The sequence below is a fragment of the Garra rufa genome, chromosome 1 (assembly GCF_049309525.1).
Source record: "Garra rufa chromosome 1, GarRuf1.0, whole genome shotgun sequence".
Lineage (NCBI taxonomy): Eukaryota > Metazoa > Chordata > Actinopteri > Cypriniformes > Cyprinidae > Garra > Garra rufa.
The window spans coordinates 58497866-58517657 of record NC_133361.1 but is presented as its reverse complement, the minus strand read 5'-3'; the positions used below and the strand labels follow the sequence as shown (position 1 = coordinate 58517657).

The 19792-nt window shown below is 37.6% G+C and overlaps 2 protein-coding genes across 2 annotated transcripts in view; both read left to right on the top strand.

Moving 5' to 3' along the window:
- The first annotated feature begins 820 nt into the window (after positions 1-820).
- Positions 821-5367, top strand: LOC141325447 (salivary gland specific protein SAGSIN1). The gene is made up of 2 exons (XM_073834137.1): positions 821-1105; positions 4640-5367. The coding sequence occupies exons 1-2, from the start codon at positions 938-940 to the stop codon at positions 4658-4660; spliced, it is 189 nt and encodes a 62-aa protein (XP_073690238.1). The 5' UTR covers positions 821-937; the 3' UTR covers positions 4661-5367.
- A 9022-nt stretch (positions 5368-14389) lies between these two features.
- The window catches only part of cyth3b (cytohesin 3b), a 51543-nt gene continuing 46140 nt past the window's right edge, over positions 14390-19792 (top strand). Inside the window, exon 1 of the mRNA XM_073843371.1 lies at positions 14390-14680. Within this exon, the coding sequence (XP_073699472.1) occupies positions 14662-14680 (19 nt within the window). The 5' untranslated portion in view covers positions 14390-14661. The remainder of the gene's footprint in view (positions 14681-19792) is intronic.

Genomic DNA, 19792 nt, shown 5'->3' with positions numbered 1-19792 from the left:
GAAAGGAACAGGGAAAAAAGAAGAAGAAGGGGTCTCTTTATTCCTCTTTAAATAAGTTGCCTGGCATTATCTAGCCTAGTTTGTATTACAATTTCTAATTTCATCTTTTAAAAATTCTGAATAAAAAAAAGCTGTATAAAAAGAGTATAGTATACAATACAAAATAGATCATTTTTATTAAGTGTCAATACGTAAAAATTTAATTTTACAGAATTAAAACCTTTTGTCATTGTCTGGATCTACATATAAAAGGATGTTTTATTTTTTTATGAGTATACTATTGACTTAAAAAATTGGTATATTGTGAATTTACTCATTATATATGGAACTTTCTTTATTCACAAATGTAAACAGGCATTGAAAAAAAACTTTAAAAAATTGTAAATTGTTTTAAAGTTTTCCCTATTTTATGTATAATTGTGTTTATTATTGTAAGATAATGTTTGTTTTAATGTAATTTATGTGGCAATAAAAAAAGGAAAATAAAAAAGGAAAAATAAATCCTGAATGATTCTTTTGAGTCGGTTCTTTTTAGTGAATCAAAACACTGCAAGGGCGTGACCATTGTTGTTTGATTCTCGAATTAACGACTCTTATGAGCCGGTTCCCTCAAAAGTGGCTTTCACTTGTTTTAACGCGTTCGTGTTTGTTCACTTAATTACTTAACATTCATTTGAGACATTTAAACTAAGGGCCAATCAGCTTTCTTATCCTTCTTCAATTTTCCTGAGCTTAGAAAGAAGTGCACTTATTTTGACGTCGGCAGGAAGCAGAAGTTGATGACATCCGGTCATGAGTCCATCTTTCCAAGTCAGAATAATAACAGGGTGGAGAATGATTTCAGCTGAGACGAGATGACTGTTATTAGCGCGTTAAATCCTCACCGTAACACAAGCTCATGTGTCATGTGTGAGAGTCGTCAGTGAAGCGGCCTCTTATGGCGGGACTGTCGCATTTAGTGCTGCGTGTGTCGGGCTCGTACGGTGTTTTTTCCAAAGGGCTCAGCAGAACTCTGCTCATCTTCTTTGATCTCGCCTGGAGACTCAGAATCAGATTCCCCTATCTTTATGTTATCGCCTCCATGATGTTTAACGTGCGACTACAGGTGAGAATATGTCCAGCTGTCTGTCTGTCTGTCTGTCTGTCTGTGTGTCATTCTGGCATTCTGTCTAATTTTTAGTTTGCCTGATTACTTGTCATTTTGCCTATCTATCTGTCTGTCTGTCTATCTATCTATCTATCTATCTACATCAACAGTGCACAGCATAAATGATAACACGTCCTCTAAACAAATACATGATGATCGCTAAAAGATGTCAAAATTGAAATGTATTAAACATATACTTAATAAAACCCAAAATATGTGTCGTTAACATCTGTAAAATAAGTCAGTTAGCTTATTTTGTTTAAATGAAGCATTGCAGAAATGAGTATGCCCTTATTCAACAAATGTATAGTATTCTAGTACTATTCTAGTCTGTCCTCCATCATTTTAAGTCTATTCTGCTCTGACATGTCTTGGCACTGAGTCTACAAATTCATGACAAATTGTCACACCTGTCCTGTTTATCTCTTGGAGCACAACCTCCTTAAATGCCCTGGTCTCTAATGGGGTGTTGCCAAAGTTGTCTCTACAGAATCCCCCACAGCTGCTCAAAAGTGTTAAGATCTCCACTGAGGGATTTGTATTAACTCCACAAGGTGTTGTGTGAATTCAGGACAGCATTGATAAAGCACAAGTCCCTCACACATTGAGCACATAGACGAGCTTCACCAAGACTAAACTTCACTGTGGGAACTATGCATTTCTCACTGTGCTCCTTCTCTGGCCACACCATAACAATTTAGATGCTTTTAGATCCGAAATTATTGACTTGGTCTTATGAGACTAGCCAATGGATTTCCAGAGGAAATGTGGGCCTTGGAAAATGTTAAATGAGTTTATTGTGCTTTGGCTCACTTGGCACTTGGTAGTTCTGGTGTGGAATGGATAAACAACCATGCAACCACTTCTGCACACAGCATTTTGCTCTGTGAGATTAACAGTCACTCTTTCCATAGCTTTTGCTGGCTCTGAGATACTTGCTTGGTGCTCACATCACTAAATGAAAACTTAAAGGATTAATTCACTTCCAAAACAAAAATTTATGGATAATGTACTCACTACTCACCCCCTTTTCATCCAAGATGTCTTTCTTTCTCCAGTCGTAAAGAAATTATGTTTTTTGGGGAAAACATTTCAGGGTTTCTCTCCGTATAATGGATATGTATGGTGCCCCCAAGTTTGAACGTCCAAAATGCAGTTTAATTGCAGCTTCAAAGGGCTCTAAACGATCCCAGCCGAGGAAGAAGGGTCTTATCTAGCGAAACGATAATTCTTTTCAAAAACGAATTGACAATTTATATACTTTTTAACCTCAAATGCTCATCTTGTCTTGTCTCTGTGCATGCGTAGTCTGTGTAATCCGGGTCAATACAGTAAGGGCTATGTCGAAAAACTCCCATCTCGTTTTCATCTTCAACTTCAAAATCGTCCTACAGTGCTGTTTAACCTTTTTTTGTAAAGGGCGTTTGATCCTCTTTGTATGTTCACTTTGTAAACACTGGGTCGGTGCTTCTGCAGCGATGTAGGACATTTTGAAGTTGAAGTTTTCGACATAGCCTAACTGTATTGACCCGGAATACACTGACTGTGCATCGCAGGTTAAAAAGTAAAACAACTGATCATTTCCCTAGATAAGACCCTTCTTCTTCGGCTGTGATCGTTTAGAGCCCTTTGAAGCGGCATTTAAACTGCATTTTGGAAGTGTCAACTTGGGGGCACCATAGAAGTCCATTATATGGAGAGAAATCCTGAATGTTTTCCTTAAAAAAAAAAACATAATTTCTTTACGACTGAAAGAAGAAAGTCATTTCGGATGACGAGAGGGTGAGTACATTATCTGTAAATTTTTGTTCTGAAAGTGAACTAATCCTTTAAAGTGAACGTCTGATTATTTCAGGGGCAGTGTCACAAGTCTATTGATTTTAAATTCCTGTAGTTTTTGCTATATTTTTCACCCAAAAATGAAAATTACTTACCTGCATGTCTTTCCAAACCGTAAGACCTTAGCTTATCGTCGGAACACAATTCAAGATATTTCTGATGAAATCCCAGAGCTTTCTGACTCTGCATCGACCGCAACACAACTGACATGTTCAAGGCCCAGAAAGGTAGTAAGGACATCGATAAAATAGTCCATGTGACGTCAGTGGTTCAACCATAAAGGAGTAGTTCACTTCCAGAGTAAAAATTTACACATAACGTACTCACCCCGTTGCAGTCCAGGGTGTTCATGTGTCAAAACATTTCAGGAATTATCTCCATATAGTGGACTTCAATGGTGCCCCCAAGTTTGAATTCCAAAATGCAGTTTAAATGCAGCTTCAAAGGGCTCTAAACGACCCCAGCCGAGGAAAAAGGGTCTGATCTAGCGAAACGATCAGTTATTTTCAAAACAAATTGACAATTTATATACTTTTTAACCTCAAACGCATACATAGTCTGTGTAATCTGGGTAAATATAGTGAGGTATGTCGAAAAAGTCCCATCTCTTTCTCCTCTTTAGCTTCAAAATCGTCTTACATCGCTGTTATACCTTTTTTTTGTAAAGGGCGTTTGATCTTATTTGCAGATTCACTTTGTAAACACTGGGTCGGTACTTCTGCAGCGATGTAGGAAGAATTTAAAGTTGGGGAAGAAAATGAGATGAGTTCACGCAGGCATAGACAAGACAAGAGTTTGATGTCAAAAAGTACATAAATTGTCTGTTTGTTTTGAAAATGACCGATCATTTCACTGGATAAGACCCTTCTTCCTCGGCTGGGATCGTTTAGAGCAGTGGTTCCCAACCACGTTCCTGGAGGCCCCCCAACACTGCACATTTTGCATTTGTCCTTTGTCTGACACACCCATTTTAAGTTTTGGAGTCTCTACTAATGAGCTGTTCATCTAAATCAGGTGTGTTTGATTAAGGAGACATGGAAAACATGCAGTGTTGGGGGGCCTCCCGGAACGTGGTTGGGAACCACTGGTTTAGAGCTTTTCTAAGCTGCTTTTAAACTGCATTTCTGAAGTTCAAACTTTGGGGGCACCATTGAAGTCCACTATATGGAGAGAAATATTGAAATGTTTTCCTCAAGAAACATAATTTCTTATCGTCTGAAGACAGAAAGACATGGACGTCTTGGATAAAAAGGGACTGAGTACAATTATCTGTAAATGTTTGTTCTGGAAGTGAACTACTCTAATTTGAAGCTATAAGAATACTTTTTGACGGCAAACAAAACAAACAACAGCTTTATTCAACAGTTTCTTCTCTTCTATGTCAGTCTTCGATGCATGTTCACTAGATCTGTCTTTCTTTGTGGAATTTTGCTATTCTGTTTGTCTGTCTATCTGTGAGTCACTAGTGATTCAGACCTAATTGTTTTTACCATAATTACTATAATTTGGTCAGTTGTTCCAGTTAAACGGAAAAGCTTGTTTGCTAACACTTCAATTTTGCTCAGACTTATAAATCCTGCAGGGACTTTTTGAACAGTTCTCAGTGTCCAGTTCTCATATTTTTTGCTAATCTCATCTTTGTCCCTATTTCAGGTTCACATTGAGATACATTGATTGACACTGAATAGCTGCCTTTTCGAAATTTCACCTTTTGGACACAAGCCTAGTAATGGCTCTCAACTCTATGGTTTCTACGGACTTCATCAGTGAAGCTCATGAGCTACCTACATCTGGGAGGCATACTGACAAATACATGCTGACTGGGATACCAGTAGGAATTATTTGTGCAAAACGGACATCGACTTCATGGGAGGAGATGACAAGGAATGTATGATGAAACATCTCCCACAGTTTCATGTTATTTTCTTTATTTTAGAAAGGTAAATACCTCATGCTCAGCCGTTGGACGGTACGGACAGCGAGACCTGTGAGACTCAAAAAAAAAACACGTTTGGGATCAGTTGTTGTGCTTCAGCGTGCAGAGAGAGTGCATGATGATAAGTCCAACAGTGTTAAAATGTGTTTTCACACATTTCAGTTTTGCATATCAAGAGAAATTTGAAGTAATATATTGCTTTTTTTAGTCTTGTTTAGTCACCGCATGACTGCTCACATTGGGACGAAGTCTACCAGTCACCTCCATCGTCTACTCACTAACACAGTGGCTACTGTTACAGAAAACTACAGGGATTTGTATATATAGATGGATGTATTTGTTTGTGTTTTTGTTTTTATTAAATCTGTGCATTATATGGCACATGCATTTTGGGAGGATTGTGAATGTACTGTGATTTAAACAATAAAATATGAAGAGATGTTTTGCTTTGCCTTGTGACTGCAATGTTTCTTTTTACCTTTTTCAACGAATGCTCCAAATTTAATAAAGTTTAATATCAGTTACCACATAAAATAACAGTTGAAGTTTCTGAAGGTCCAGTACACAAAAAATACTTGGAAATAATGTGATGAAATAACGTTATTGCTTCCAAAAAAAAAAGGGTTTTAGAGAAGATCTGTTTGTTTCTGTGGTTTATTTTTTCGACACAAGAGGGCAGTATCTCATGCATCCTTTTTGAAGCATTTCAACATTTATTGTCTGCAATAATCAAATCTTTTTATTATAGAAACAGAGAAGACACCTTTAACAAGCAAAATGATACACCAAAAATGATTTATTCCTGTGATAAAGCTACATTTTTAGCATCATTACTCCAGTCTTCAGTGTCACGTGTTCCTTTGGAAATCATTCTAATATGGTGATTTGCTGTTCAAGAAACATTTAGTATTATTAGTAAAATATTTTTAAAGTTTTAGAACAGTTGAGTAAACGTTTTTAAGGATTCTTTGATTAACATAATGATCTAAAGATCAGCATTTATCTGAAATAAAAAGCTTTTGTAACATTATACACTATAACATTGAAAACCTTGGAGTCAGTATCTTTTTTTGGAGAATAAATGATAGAAATTAATACTTTACGTTAGCAAGGATCATTTAAAATGGTATAAAAGATTTCTATTTCAAATAAATGCTGTTCTTCTGAACTTTCTATTCATCAGAAAAATCTACTTTTGCTGTTTTCAACATAACAATAATAATAATAAATGTTTTTTAAGCAGCAAATCGGAATATTAGAATGGTTTATGAAGGATCGTGTGACTGGAGTAATTCAAAAGTAAGTAATTTAAGTAATTGAGTAATTTATTTTATTAAAATAGATAAAAATAAAAGTAAATAAAAATTCATCTTTGAAGCCACAGGAATAAATTATATTTTAAAACATATTCAAATAGAAAACAGTTATTTTAAATAGTAAAAATATATCCGACTTTTACTGTTTTTGCAGTACTTTGGATCAAATAAATGCAGGCTTGCTGAGCAGAAGAGACTACTTTAAAAAAAGTCTCACTGTTCAAAAACTTTTGACTGGTAGTGTATAACATGAGGTTTATAACAGATGTGAAGAGCAATCTGTTTGTCTTCCCATTCACCTTTTTTTTTATTAAATGCTTTACCATATTCACAAATAGTCATTATTGAAGAAACCAGATTTTTTTTAATCACCTGATAATGCAGTTACAGCAAGCACGAGAATTTTTTTTTTTTTTTTTTTTTTGTCTAAATGGTTCCGTAAAGAACCTTTAACATCTGAAGAACCTTTCTGTTTCTCAAAAGGATCTTTGTGGCGAAAGAAGGTTCTTCAGATTATAAAAAGGTAAGAAAGAGATGGTTCTTTAAAGAGCCTTTGACTGAATGGTTCTTTGTGAAACCAAAAATGGTTCTTCTATGGCATTGCTGTGAAGAACCTTTTAAAGCACCTTTATTTTTAAGAGTGTATAGCCAATTAAAAGACCCTATACAGTAAAACATTGTTGATTGATGTCTGCTGAATTTAAGGTGTTTAAGGAATGTTAAGTAACTATTTATTGGGAATCACTTAGGAAAAATATATCTGACCAGACTTTCTAGATAAATTACTTGCATTTTTTTCTGTTACTCTTTTAGATTAGTTTAAGGGTGAGATCCTGTTTGCAGACTTGACTCTGAGCTTTCCTCATCCAGTAAGTTCAGCAGCGTTTGTTTGATAGCAGGCTAGTGTAAAATACTGTTGCCAAGGCAACTGCCTAATTCTTTGCATGTCAACCCCCTCCACACATACAGGATTTTCCCTGCACACTTGGAAAAAAGAGGATTTACAGATGAGGATTTGCTCATTCAAATGTTTTAATGGGGTTAACTAAACTGGACTGTTTAAAACAAAGAGAACAAATCAACAAATGCTTCACATTTTGTGCATATTCTGACCATCTTTATAAAATAAACTGATTTAAAGCAGGTCAGTAGCATGCAGGTACAACCTTTGTGTACACAATCTATGTATCCATATACAGTTTCTGTGTATGTATGCATAATTATTGACCTTTATATTGAAAAGCTGTAATAATGAATCATAGCTTACAGGAAATGTCTAAATGGAGCAAGCGATGCTTTCTAAATCATCTGTTTGAAGCTTTGACGTTGTGCGCAATAAGGCCATGACACATTTATTGCACCAGAGGCAAATATGATTTTTTTTTTCCACTTCATTTTTAGAGGTTATATATGATAATTTTTGCTCAAATGTTTTTGGAAATTATTCCATTTGCTGTATTTCAAACAATACATGTGCATTTTTTTTGGAACTAGAACAATATTTTTTTAAAACAAATATAGTCCATTGTCCTAACTATGAATTTCCTCATAATTTATGGTGGAAAGCGGTTTCCAGAAGACCAGTTTTGACATTTAATTTAATGGACAGGCCACTTACGATTCACTCTGATTCATCATGCAGTTTTCTATTTTACCGCCTGTGTAGTGATTATCAGTGCATTTGAAGATACAACAAAGCAAGTTTTAGTAGGCCAAGGAGATATTAATATTACATCACCAAATGAAATATACAGTAATACGTTATAAATTAAAAATATGTAACACATGCACCCTCATAATGTAATTATAATGAGATTCAGGCACTATTGCAATGAAACCTGACCTAATACTTTGATTAAATTGATGTGACAAAGCTTAAAATAATTTAGCAACCATAATCATAGTGAAATATGTGGTGTGTGCTGATTTTAATCACAATAAACAGGCAGTAAACGTCTCACTTTGATTAAGTCCCTACTCGGATTATACAGTATGTCACAAAAGTGAGTACACCCCTCACATTTTTAGTATATCTTCTCAAGGGACAATACTGTAGAAATTAAACTTGGATATATTATATAATATATTATATTATATTGCCCCACAGGTGCTTAATAGGGTTCAGGTCTGGAGACATACTTGGCCACCCCATCACCTTCACCTTCAGCTTCCTCAGCAAGGCAGTTGTCATCTTGGTGATATGTTTGGGATCATTATCATGTTAGAAAACTGCCGTTCGGCCTAGTTTCTGGAGGGAAGGCATCATGTTCTGCTTCAGAATGTTCAGTACATAATGGAACCCATGTTTCCCTCAATGAACTGCAGCTCCCCAGTACCAGCAGCACTCATGCAGCCCCAGACCATGATGATCCCACCACCATGCTTGACTGTAGGCAAGACACAATTTCTTGACCAGGGCATCGCCACACATGCTGGACACCATCTGAGCCAAACAAGTTTATCTTATAGTCTCATCAGACCACAGGACATGGTTCCAGTAATTCATGCTCTTGGACAGGTTGTCTTCAGCAAACTGTTTGCAGGCTTTCTTGTGAGCCAGCTTCAGGTGAGGCTTCCTTCTGGGACGACACCTATGCAAACCACCTTTTGCAGTAAGTGTTGTATGGTCTGAGCACTGACAAGCTGACCTTCTACTTCTGCAACCTTTAAAGTAATGCTGGCAGCACTCATGCATCTGTTTTTTGAAGCCAGGTTCTGCACCTGACGCACAGAACGAGTGCTCAGTTTCACTGATCGACCCTTGCAAGGCCTATTCCGCAAGGAACTCATCTTGGGAAACCTCTGTATGACCCTGACCACTGTAGTGTAACTCGGTTTCAGGGTGTTACTGAACCTCTAATAGCCTTGGCCATCTTTATGGAGAGCAACAATTCTAATTTTTAAATCTTCAGAGAGTTCTTTCCCATGAGGTGCCATGTTGAACATCCAATGGTCAGTATGAGAGAATTGAACTTAAAGCACCTAATTTTAACTGCTCTAATACAAGATACACAAATTTGTATGGTCCTGTCAAGCAGACAAAACACAAACATGATGAATAGGACATGTGGCTTTGCATGGTTAAACAACATACTGCTGTTATCACTTAGGGTGTACTCACTTTTGTTGCCAGCTATTTTGACAATAGTGGCTGTATGTTGAGTTTTTTCAGAGGACAGTAAATCTATACTGCTATACAAGCTGCACATTGACTACTCTAAAATATATCCAAGTTTCAATTCTATAGTATTGTCCCTTGAGAAGATATACTCAAATGGTTGCTGAAATGTGAGGGGTATACTCACTTTTGTGAGATACTGTAAGTAAACGAACAAAGCAAACAATGCAAAAATTCCCACACAGTCCTCTCCTGTGTTAAGAGGTACTTCTTGTCAACTTACTTTAGTTTAGTCTGTAGTATAAGGAATGTGAGAGTGTGACCACCATAATCCACACAGGATGTCCCATTTCTCTGACCCCCTGATGCCCCTTTCCCCAACCTCCAGGAACTATAAATCCACAGGATGCACGCTCTTCCCCTGGCCTGTTCCTCTCTGGAGAATCAGTTTGAGATCTATAGTGCCATTCTACAGAATTGATTCAAAGTCAGAATTGGAAACATCTTGAAATGTGTCTTTTTCCACAAATTTTGTATGTATGTGAATTGTATAATAACTAAGGTACACATTTCTAATTGTGCAGTTTATTTTGTATTTTCAGAACGTTTTGGAATATTTTTCCTCTCCTCAAATGTGTCACTACCGAAGCACTGTAATATATAATTTAATAAGAAGGGCTATATTGACCTATTAAGATTTTGTTTACATCTACCTTGTAAATATATATATAAGTTAAGGATTTATTACTTCATTAGTCTGAATATGCATTGAACCAGACACTATTATAACATATTAGGTGATAATACAGTATACTTTATTTCTGACAAAACATCCCATGTTTTGGTCATGACAGCCGATTTTCAGTAGTGACAGTAATGTTTTGGTAGCGACCACATCACATTACAGAATTTCATACTGACATACTAAAACTTTACTAAAACATACTAAAATACAAACATTTTTCCATAACTGTACTAAAATGTAGTTTATTTCCTCCATATAATGGATTATGCGTCCCCCCTTTGTCTGTCAAATGTTATGTGTAGATGATGTTAGTGTGATATGCCGGTTACATACAGACCGATATGAGTCTTTATGATATTTTTTATCCCCATTAGCTTCAAATTATGGATTGTACTTGTTTTATGTTGGCATTAGTGGTAGTGCACTGGCATGGTTCAAATCGTACTTATCTGACCGCCATCAGTTCGTGGCAGTGAATGAAGAGGTATCATATCAATCACAAGTTCAGTTTGGAGTACCTCAAGGCTCAGTACTAGGGCCATTACTTTTTATTCTTTACATGTAACCCTTGGGTGATATCATCAGGAAACATGGTGTTAGCTTTCACTGTTATACTGATGATACTAACAGAATGCATAGTTGATATAAAAAAAACTGAATGTAATTTCATGCTAAATTCTGAAAAAACAGAGGTGTTAATTATTGTACCTAAAACCTCTGCATCTAATAACCTAAAACACTGTCTAATACTCGATGACTGCTCTGTTAATTCTTCATCATCAGTTAAGAACCTAGGTGTGCTATTCGATAACAGCCTTCGTTCAAAAGGCACATTTCTAGCATTTGCAAAACCACATTTTTTAATCTCAAAAATATATCGAAATTACAACCTATGCTCTCGATGTCAAATGCAGAAACGTTAATCCATGCGTTCATGACCTCAAGGGTAGATTATTGTAATGCTTTGGGTGGTTGTTCTGCACGCTTAATAATAAACAAACTCCAGCTGGTCCAAAATTCAGCAGCTAGAGTTCTTACTAAAACCAGAAAGTATGACCATGTTAGCCCGGTTCTGTCAACACCGCACTGGCTCCCTATTAAACATTGTAAAGATGTTAAAATCTTGCTAATCACTCATAAAGCCCTAATTGGTTTAACTCCTTAGTACTTAAGCAAGCTCTTATCACATTATAGTCCGCTGCGTTCTCAAAACTCTGGCAATTTGACAATACCTTGAAAATCTAAATCAACTGCGGGCGGCAGATCTTTTTTTTTTTTTTTTTAGCGCCTAAACTCTGGAACAAGTCAAGTCAAGTCAAGATTTTTATACAGCGCTTTTACAATACAAGTTGTGTCAAAGCAACCTTACAGTATTAAAATAATAAAGTAAAATGTCAATAATAATGCAAGAGTTCCATATTGCAACAAAGTCAAATTGGGGAGGACTCATCTGGTTCCCATGGCCTTGTGCCGGTGGCTGTTTAGGGTAGGAGTTCTTTCTTGATTATCTGTCTCTAGGGCTCATCTAGTTGACACGGTATCCGCTGACATTCGGCTGTAGGTGTTGATCCACCATCTGCTCTTGGTTTGGACTGGATCCGCGGGACTGCAGTGACCATCTGATCTGGATACGGACTGGATCTGGTGGCTATGGTGACCTGGGAATAAGGTCACCATCTCACCATCTAACACTGTTTGGGAGGCAGACACACTCTGTCAGTTTATCTCTTTAACCTGGCCTACACTTAACACATTTCTATAATCCAAATCTGTTAAAGGATTGTTAGGCTGCATTAATGAGGTCAACCGGAACCGGGAACACTTCCCATAACACCTGATGTACTCATTGCATCGTAAGAAGAATGGCATCTACGCTAATATTAGTTTGTTTTGTTCTTATTCCAAGGTCACTGTGGCCACCAGATCCAGTCTGTATCCAGATCAGATGGTGGATCAACACTTAGAGACGACCTCTACAGCCCCGAATGTCAGCGGAGACCACATCAACTAGATGAGCTCCGGAGACAGATCATCAGTGAAGAACTCGTCACCTAGACGGCCGTTGGCACAAGACTAAGGGAACCAGATGAGTCCTTTGCAAATCTGACTTTGCTGCAGCTTGGAACTTTTGCACTATTGTCACTATTGTCCAATTTAATACTGTAAAGTTGCTTTGACACAACCCGTATTAAAAAAGCGCTGTATAAATAAAGGTGATTGATTGATTGGTTGATTATCATTATCTAAACTAAAACCCTGGGTCTGATTGTAACAGCTCACCTCTTCTCAACAAGCCACATGATTTGAGCCATCATTCATGTCTGCAGCACAAACAGCGAGGGACAGGTTACACACAGATTCAGCGTGAATGGGGTGTTGAGGTGTTGGGGTGAGGGGTGACCCGACTGAAGACACTGGAGCAGATGAAAACGTATTTGTCTGACTGCTCAATGAGGCCATGTGAACTCGGTCAGCGTGGCGTTATCTCCCCTGACTGGAGCCATATTCTACCAGACATGTGCTGCCTGAGGGCGGCCGCCTCTGGTGCAGAGCACGTTGGGAAATATTCAGCCCGTCACACACTTACATGCCACTACTAAATGTAACGATGATGTACATCAGAAACAAAGCATGCCTTTCAACATAACAGACACACAGATAATGTTGACCAAAAAATGACACGTGACTAAGAAGCCAGACCGAATGATAACACATGCATTGAGCAACTTGTGCAGATTGCAGCTAATGCAATTAGTATGCTGCAATCAGTCATGCATCATTCCACCTAAAGCCTCTCAGAGGCCGATGGGAGAAACATAGAGTGTGTTGTTGACCATATTTGTGCATCAAAGATTACGCATATGACCTATTTTCAGTCTGCAGCTTTGATATATTCAAATCAGGGCTTGAGCTTGACTCTGGTTGCAGTGCTGGTCTCTCTGTATAGTGCGTCCCACCCAAGGAAAACTGGGAAAACAGAGTGTTTCCTGGACTGCGTTCGACATCTGCTCCCAGAACAGGAAATACTCCCCCAAAACCTGAGGCTCCCTCAAGTCCCCATACACACACATTCATTATAACTCCCACTCTGTCCACCAACACACATTTTTTCACACTCTCGAGACTGGAGGAGTCTGAAACTTCTGTGTTTTTTTGGAAATAGGAACTGGCGGTGATGATTTTGTTCAAAAAGTAACATCTGGGTAGACTTTGAAGTCAGTCTAGACATCATCTATAATACAATTGTTTCAGGAAAATAAATATTGATCCATCAACACTGTTAAAGATTAAAATGCAATCTGTGTAATGGAGCTCTCCTTCTTCTCATCACATGTTGACGTGTCTATCAATATTTGTATTTTGGACTATTAAAGACGAAAATTCCATGAGACAGAGAAATAAACGGCTAACTTCATTCTTGAGGAGTTTGGTAATGTGTATAAAGAGAGCAGCTCGTTTCGTCTGAGAGGCCGGCATGCCGTAATTGAATCCATGTGTCGGAGAAACATACAAGCGCAGTGTTGTGAACGTCCATGCCATCAGCCCCTTCAGACCTTTTTCATCACCAATTATATGACATATAAGCCTGTGCCTGAGTTTTATTTTCCCCACTGTTTGTTAGGGAATATCATTCTCCTCTCAGCTGTAGTGATGAAGGCTTTCCAGTCTAATTCTCTGCACACTTGTGTGCTGATTTTTTAGGCAGTTTTAGAGTTGCAATGAAATACAACCTTATTTTTGTATTGCTGTTATGTTGTGGCTTTTAGTTAATCTTAGTTTAGTTTCTGTATGCTACTGTACTCCCAAAATGTATTAATCAAATTTTTGGTTTTCTTCAGAATACATGTATACCTAGCCTGTGTAACATCTGTTTTGCCTCAGTATCAGGGCTACAATGCAATTAATGAAGTGATACACCAGCTACTAAAGTGAAGGCTTGGCTTATGAATATTAATCACGCTATGCAATGCTTGTCCTGATTGGCTGAAAAGAAGGCGTTTGTAGGGTGGAGAATTGTAAAGGTAAAACTTCATTCTGACCTCTTTTCACTGCGTATCTTCTTTTCTGCTTTGTGTGTTGATGCTTTGTCAATATTACATGCCAGTAAAGCACTTTGAAATTGACTTGAAAGTCAGTGGATATTAAGAACCGGCTTCAGGTCGGTTACCAAGCAACGTCAGCATTACCTAATTAATATTCATGCCGCAAGCCTACGTCTTAGTAGGATTGGTAAATTCGTGTGTAAAGGGCGGAGCCAGTGTGATGACGTGTGACGGTCGCTGCGAAACACAGATGCCCGTGTGTCTGGAGCGCTTATTCCGCTGGATGTTATTGATCCACGCCAGTGAATAAACCGAGAAGACTGTATCCCTTCATTCGTTCAGAAATACATACGGATTTAAACGGGGACTGAGATAGAATATTAGTTTATACCGTATAATATTTCGGTTAAAACAGGACCTGTTTGTAAATACAGCACATAAACCCTTCATTATAAAGCATACATCTGTCTGGAGCGCGTTCTCATCAGATCATTTCATTTTGCATTTATCTGCAGACATGGACGAAGATAATCAAGGTAAGACCACCAGGTTTATAATGCAAAGAAATTTGTGGCTGTATGTGTGCATGTGATGATCATGTTATGGGTTAATATGGCATTAGGCACAGATGTGTCACATCCATTAAGATCGAAGAGCATTGTAATCATTATTTATGTGACATAAATAAACATTAGCATGAATCCGTTTGTTTAATAACATAAACCACTCTTCCTAGGTCTGCACAGTGTTATCTGTTATGCCTAGTTTTCATGCTTATTTTTATTTTACGGCCTAAAAAGTCTGTCTGTGTCTTTCAGATAACATAATATCTTAACTTGTTTATATAATAAACTGCTCTGTAAAATAGTATGTTTTACTGCTCATAACATCAAAGCACCACGAGTCAAAATCTCATGTGATCTTAGACTAGAACTAGTTTCATTCACAGAAGCGAACTGCACATTTGACAGTGGATCAGCATGTATTTTCACAGTCAAATGAGGAACTTCAATGGCTGTAGGTGCAAAGATCAGACTGCCTGAGATGACCTACATGTCAGTTTGTCAGTGTTTGTTAAGGGAGACTGTGAGCTGATATGTCTATTGATTTAATTTTGTCATTAGCATATTCCCCAAGCTCCAGCTTTTCAAGTAGGACACATAATACTGCACTTTCACTTTTAACTAGAGCTGTATGGTTGAGTGATGCATTAATGATGGATTCATCTATTCAAATTTGATCTGCTTTTAGGAAATGTAAGGTTAAGGATGTCTGTTGGCAAAATGGGGTAGAGCTGGATTTGTACATTTTATGGAGGAAACACTAGTGATGTTTGCCAATGAAAACTCACCGACATAATACTAGGATGCTGGTGGAAGATAGTAGGATGTTGCTATGTGGTTGCTTGGGATTTGTAAATGCTAGGTAGGGAATTGTTGAACACTTCTGACCAATTTAACAGTTTTGTTACATTATAAAAAGTGGTAACCTGCGGTTATTACCAGAAAGAGTTATTTCTACATTATTTAACCAATACAATTCAGTTGTCTTGGTATAATGGAATATATTTAGGTTTAGGTTGGTTTAGTGATATTATTTATTTATTTATTTTCTTGATGAGAACTGAATGAGAACCAACTGAACTGAGCTGTATAATCACACTATTGTCTTCTGTGGAGCTGCTTTATAGCTCAATCTAATTTGTTTCATAACTGATGAACTGATTATTTAACTGAAATGAATCAACATTCAACTGACTTAAACGGAATAATACCACCATTGACTTCAGTAAAGCTGCTTATTGCTGAATTGAACCCGTTTCATAATTGGTGAACTTTTGACAGTTATTGAACTGAACTGAATCAACAATGAGCCGGCTGAAGCTGCATAATGACACTATTGTCTTTTTAGAGCTATACTTTACAGCAGAATTTGAATTTGTCTCATATTTGAAGTAGTTTGCATAATTGATTCTGCTATTATCCTGTTTAGCACGAGAAGCTGCTTTGAAACCATCCAACCCGATCTCACATCACTTAATGCATATTTTATAAAGTGGCTAATTCGTACGAATTCATACGACCTGGCTTGTACGAATTTGTACGATTTGTGAAAAATCATACATATTTTACGAGGTGACAAATTTGTAGGAATTTGTATGAATGAACACTTTGTAAAATACATACAAATTGGTCGTGAGATAGCATTGAACAATCTGTATTGTATACAGCACTATAAATAAAGGTGAAAGCAGTTCAGAAATACATTGGGTTAGGGATTTAAAGGATGATTGAGATAGAATATAATTTTTTGCCATATAATATCCTGCATAAAACAGGACCTGTTGGTAAATACAGCACATACACCCCTCATTATAAAGCATGTATCTGTGTCTGGAGTGCGTATTTTGCATTTATCTGCTTATCGCTGAATTGAACTTGTTTCATAATCAACAAACTTTTGACACAGGTATTGAACTGAACTGAATCAACAATGAACTGACTGGAGCTGCATACAATCTGTATTGTGTACAACACTATAAATAAAGGTGAAAGCAGTTAGTTTAGATTTAATTTAGTTTAATCTTTGTTTAATTTTGGTCTCTAGATTTGGTTTGGATCCCTCCTGCCTATTTTACCACCTGCCAGGTGATTAGAAAAGCCTAAAATGTAATAGCACACCTCTCTTTAACATGCTGAATGATTAGTTTGATTTGAGGTTTTGGAGGGTTTGGTTCTTTGCATGGTTCCCCATCACGAAGCTAATCCGTGGATATGCGTGCATATGTAGTAAAATTTCAAGAGATGGTCTTCTCACTGGGAAAAAAGCTAATTAGCATATTCAAGGCATATGCTCAACATAATCCTTCCCCACAATGCTGTGGGTTCACACTGAGGACTAGCTAACAGTCAGACTGTTGGTGTGTTTTGACAGTGGTTTGGTGGTTCTGTCAGACAAGCGGCTGTAGGCTCATCTGATGTGGAGCAGCAGGCAGGCTGGATTAGACTCTGTGCTCGTCTCAGTGAGAGCTGCTCTATTGCATGCTGGTTCTTCTGCTGCCACTGGGGTCCCTGCTGGGTAACAGTAATCAATGCTGTGGCCCACTGTGGGAGATCCCACTCTGGGACCACCATTGAATACAACTGGACTGAGAGGCAGCACCTTGTCACATGGACACTACTATAAATTCTCAATGTTGAAGGCAAGACTTGGCTTTTGAAATAAATGTTACATGAACTGCAAACAAAATAGGGTCCAGTAAGAAATGGTAATTGAATATAGGTTATTCATCTTTTTCAACCCTGTACCAATTTTTGAAACACATTTAAATGCCGATTTTCAAAATTAACAAACAAACTATATAGACCAGAATGAGTAACAGGATTGTAGGTTTTCCTTAAATTAATCTATCCAATGCCAGCCCTACTTAAAGGTTGTATCAGCGATTTCTAGCCTAAAACATAAAGTGTCGATTTCAGCTTACCTTTCATCACGATCCGCTCGCTGCCTGCCCCATAAATTGTCTGTGAAAAAACCGCGTCTCTCTGGTCAGCCTAGGGTCCGAGATATGCCAAAAAAAACAATCGGCGCTATCAACACACCACAGATAACCAAACAGTGTTCCAACCAATCAGCGTCAGGGGTTTGGTGTTGTGGACTTTCCTACTGGTGCAGGGATTTGAGGGAGGCGGAGCGAACGTCCACAACACCAAATCCCTGACGCTGATTGGTTGGAACACTGTTTGTTTTTGTGTGGAAAGGTTGGTAGTACCGATTGTTTTTTTGGCATATCTCGGACCCTAGGCTGACCAGAGAGACGCGGTTTTTTCACAGACAATTTATGGGGCAGTCAGCGAGCGGATCCTGAAGAAAGGTAAGCTGAAATTGACACTTATGTTTTAGGCTAGAAATCGCTGATACAGCCTTTAATAAGCAATATAAACAGTTGCATAGGGCCACCGTGGGCACCAGGGGGCCCAATGCCAGGGGTTCAGACAGCAATGTGTGGTAATAATAACTTTAAAAATAATGTTAGTCCTGTTTGAAAATCAAGAGATGGCACTATCAATCTGGTGCAGAGAAGAGGAAAAATAGAAAAGAAAGAGAGCAAGATATGGGTGATGTGATGGATTTTCAAAAGATGTTGTTGAAATGGCAATTGCTGCATTGTTTCCTTTGGCATAATTCTGTTTGATTTTCAGAGTGATCTGAACAAAAGCAGCTGATGGGTTGAATAAAAATGCTAAATCACTCTCTGACAGTAGGTGGCGCTTATGGAACTGCAGAAATACAGCGGTTAAGATGGCTACCTCTGTACACAAAGCAGTTTCTGTTATCTCTGTTTGTCACAAATTTACATGTTTTCGAACAGCCAATCAGGTTTTTGTATTTGCTTTGTAAGTGCTTAATTACTTTTCAAATGTTTGTTTACACTTATATATTTTTGGATTTTAACCTAGACTACAACAGCCCAGATTATTCTCTATTATTATTAATAATAATATATTACTCTGTATTGTGATTTTTATAACCTGTTGGAGGTGGTGTTTAGGTGAAACAGTGAAAGTGAAATGGTAGGTAGGGCCCCTTTTAAACTTAAGGCCCCCAAAATGCTAGGGCCAGCACTAACCGTATTGAGACTGAGATCAGATGTTAGTCTGTTTTAAGTGATAAACTTACATTTCTTCGCATATTTCTTTTTTTACTACAATAATTTGGCCACAAGGGTTTTGTGTGTGTAATGTTTTAAGAAGTGTAATATTATTGGACACCAAAGTGTACCATATTCATAAAAATGTGCCATACAATCTTAAAAATAAAGGTGCTTCACGATGCCATAGAAGAACCTTTTTTGTCTAAATGGTTCCATAAAGAACCTTTAACACCTGAAGAACCTTTCAGTTTCACAAAAGATTCTTTGTGGCGAAAGAAGGTTCTTCAGATTATAAAAAGGTAAGAAAGAGATGATTCTTTAAAGAACCTTTGACTAAATGGTTCTTTGTGGAACTAAAAATGGTTCTTCTATGGCATTGCTTGAAGAACCTTTTAAAACACCTTTATTTTTAAGAGTGTAAAGGATCTCATTAGTGATCTTTATTAGTAGATTTGGATTCATTTGGACCAGTAAGCAACCAAACCAATAACCAAAGAATTCATAATAATGGTTATCAAATGGAATTGTCAGTTAAATTGATTATGATTCATGTGCTTCTTCTCTCAATGCCCTATCAACCAAACCAATATCTTGGCAAATATGAAGACAGCTGTCAGATTTAATGCATGGGTCAAGAACGACTCACATTTCATCTGATGTAGATCTGGGTTTGAGCTTTCATGTGGAATCACATTCTTCCTGTTGAGGGAGATCTCTAAACCCTGTCCATTTTTGATCCCTGATGTAGCTGAAGTTGTCTATATGCCAAAGAAATTTTAAGCCTTGCGTCAAAGTGTTGTGCTTATGCCAGTGAATGTCATAATATGACATTTGAAGTGACACAGTCATGTTCTACTGAGTGGAACTATGGCAGGATTGTTTTACGTGGAGTACAGTGAGTCTTTGTGCTGCAGGCATTGGGGTGTTTCTCTAAGCATGATGCGTATTTCATTAAACCACATGACGTCAGCAGGGAAACCACCAGCAGAGCAAC

Coding starts and splice junctions, on each gene's coding strand:
- LOC141325447 (XM_073834137.1), top strand. CDS start 938: ATGGCGGGACTGTCGCATTTAGTGCTGCGTGTGTCGGGCTCGTACGGT. Junction 1,106..4,639: donor TGTTTAACGTGCGACTACAG/GTGAGAATATGT, acceptor TCCCTATTTCAG/GTTCACATTGAGATACATTG.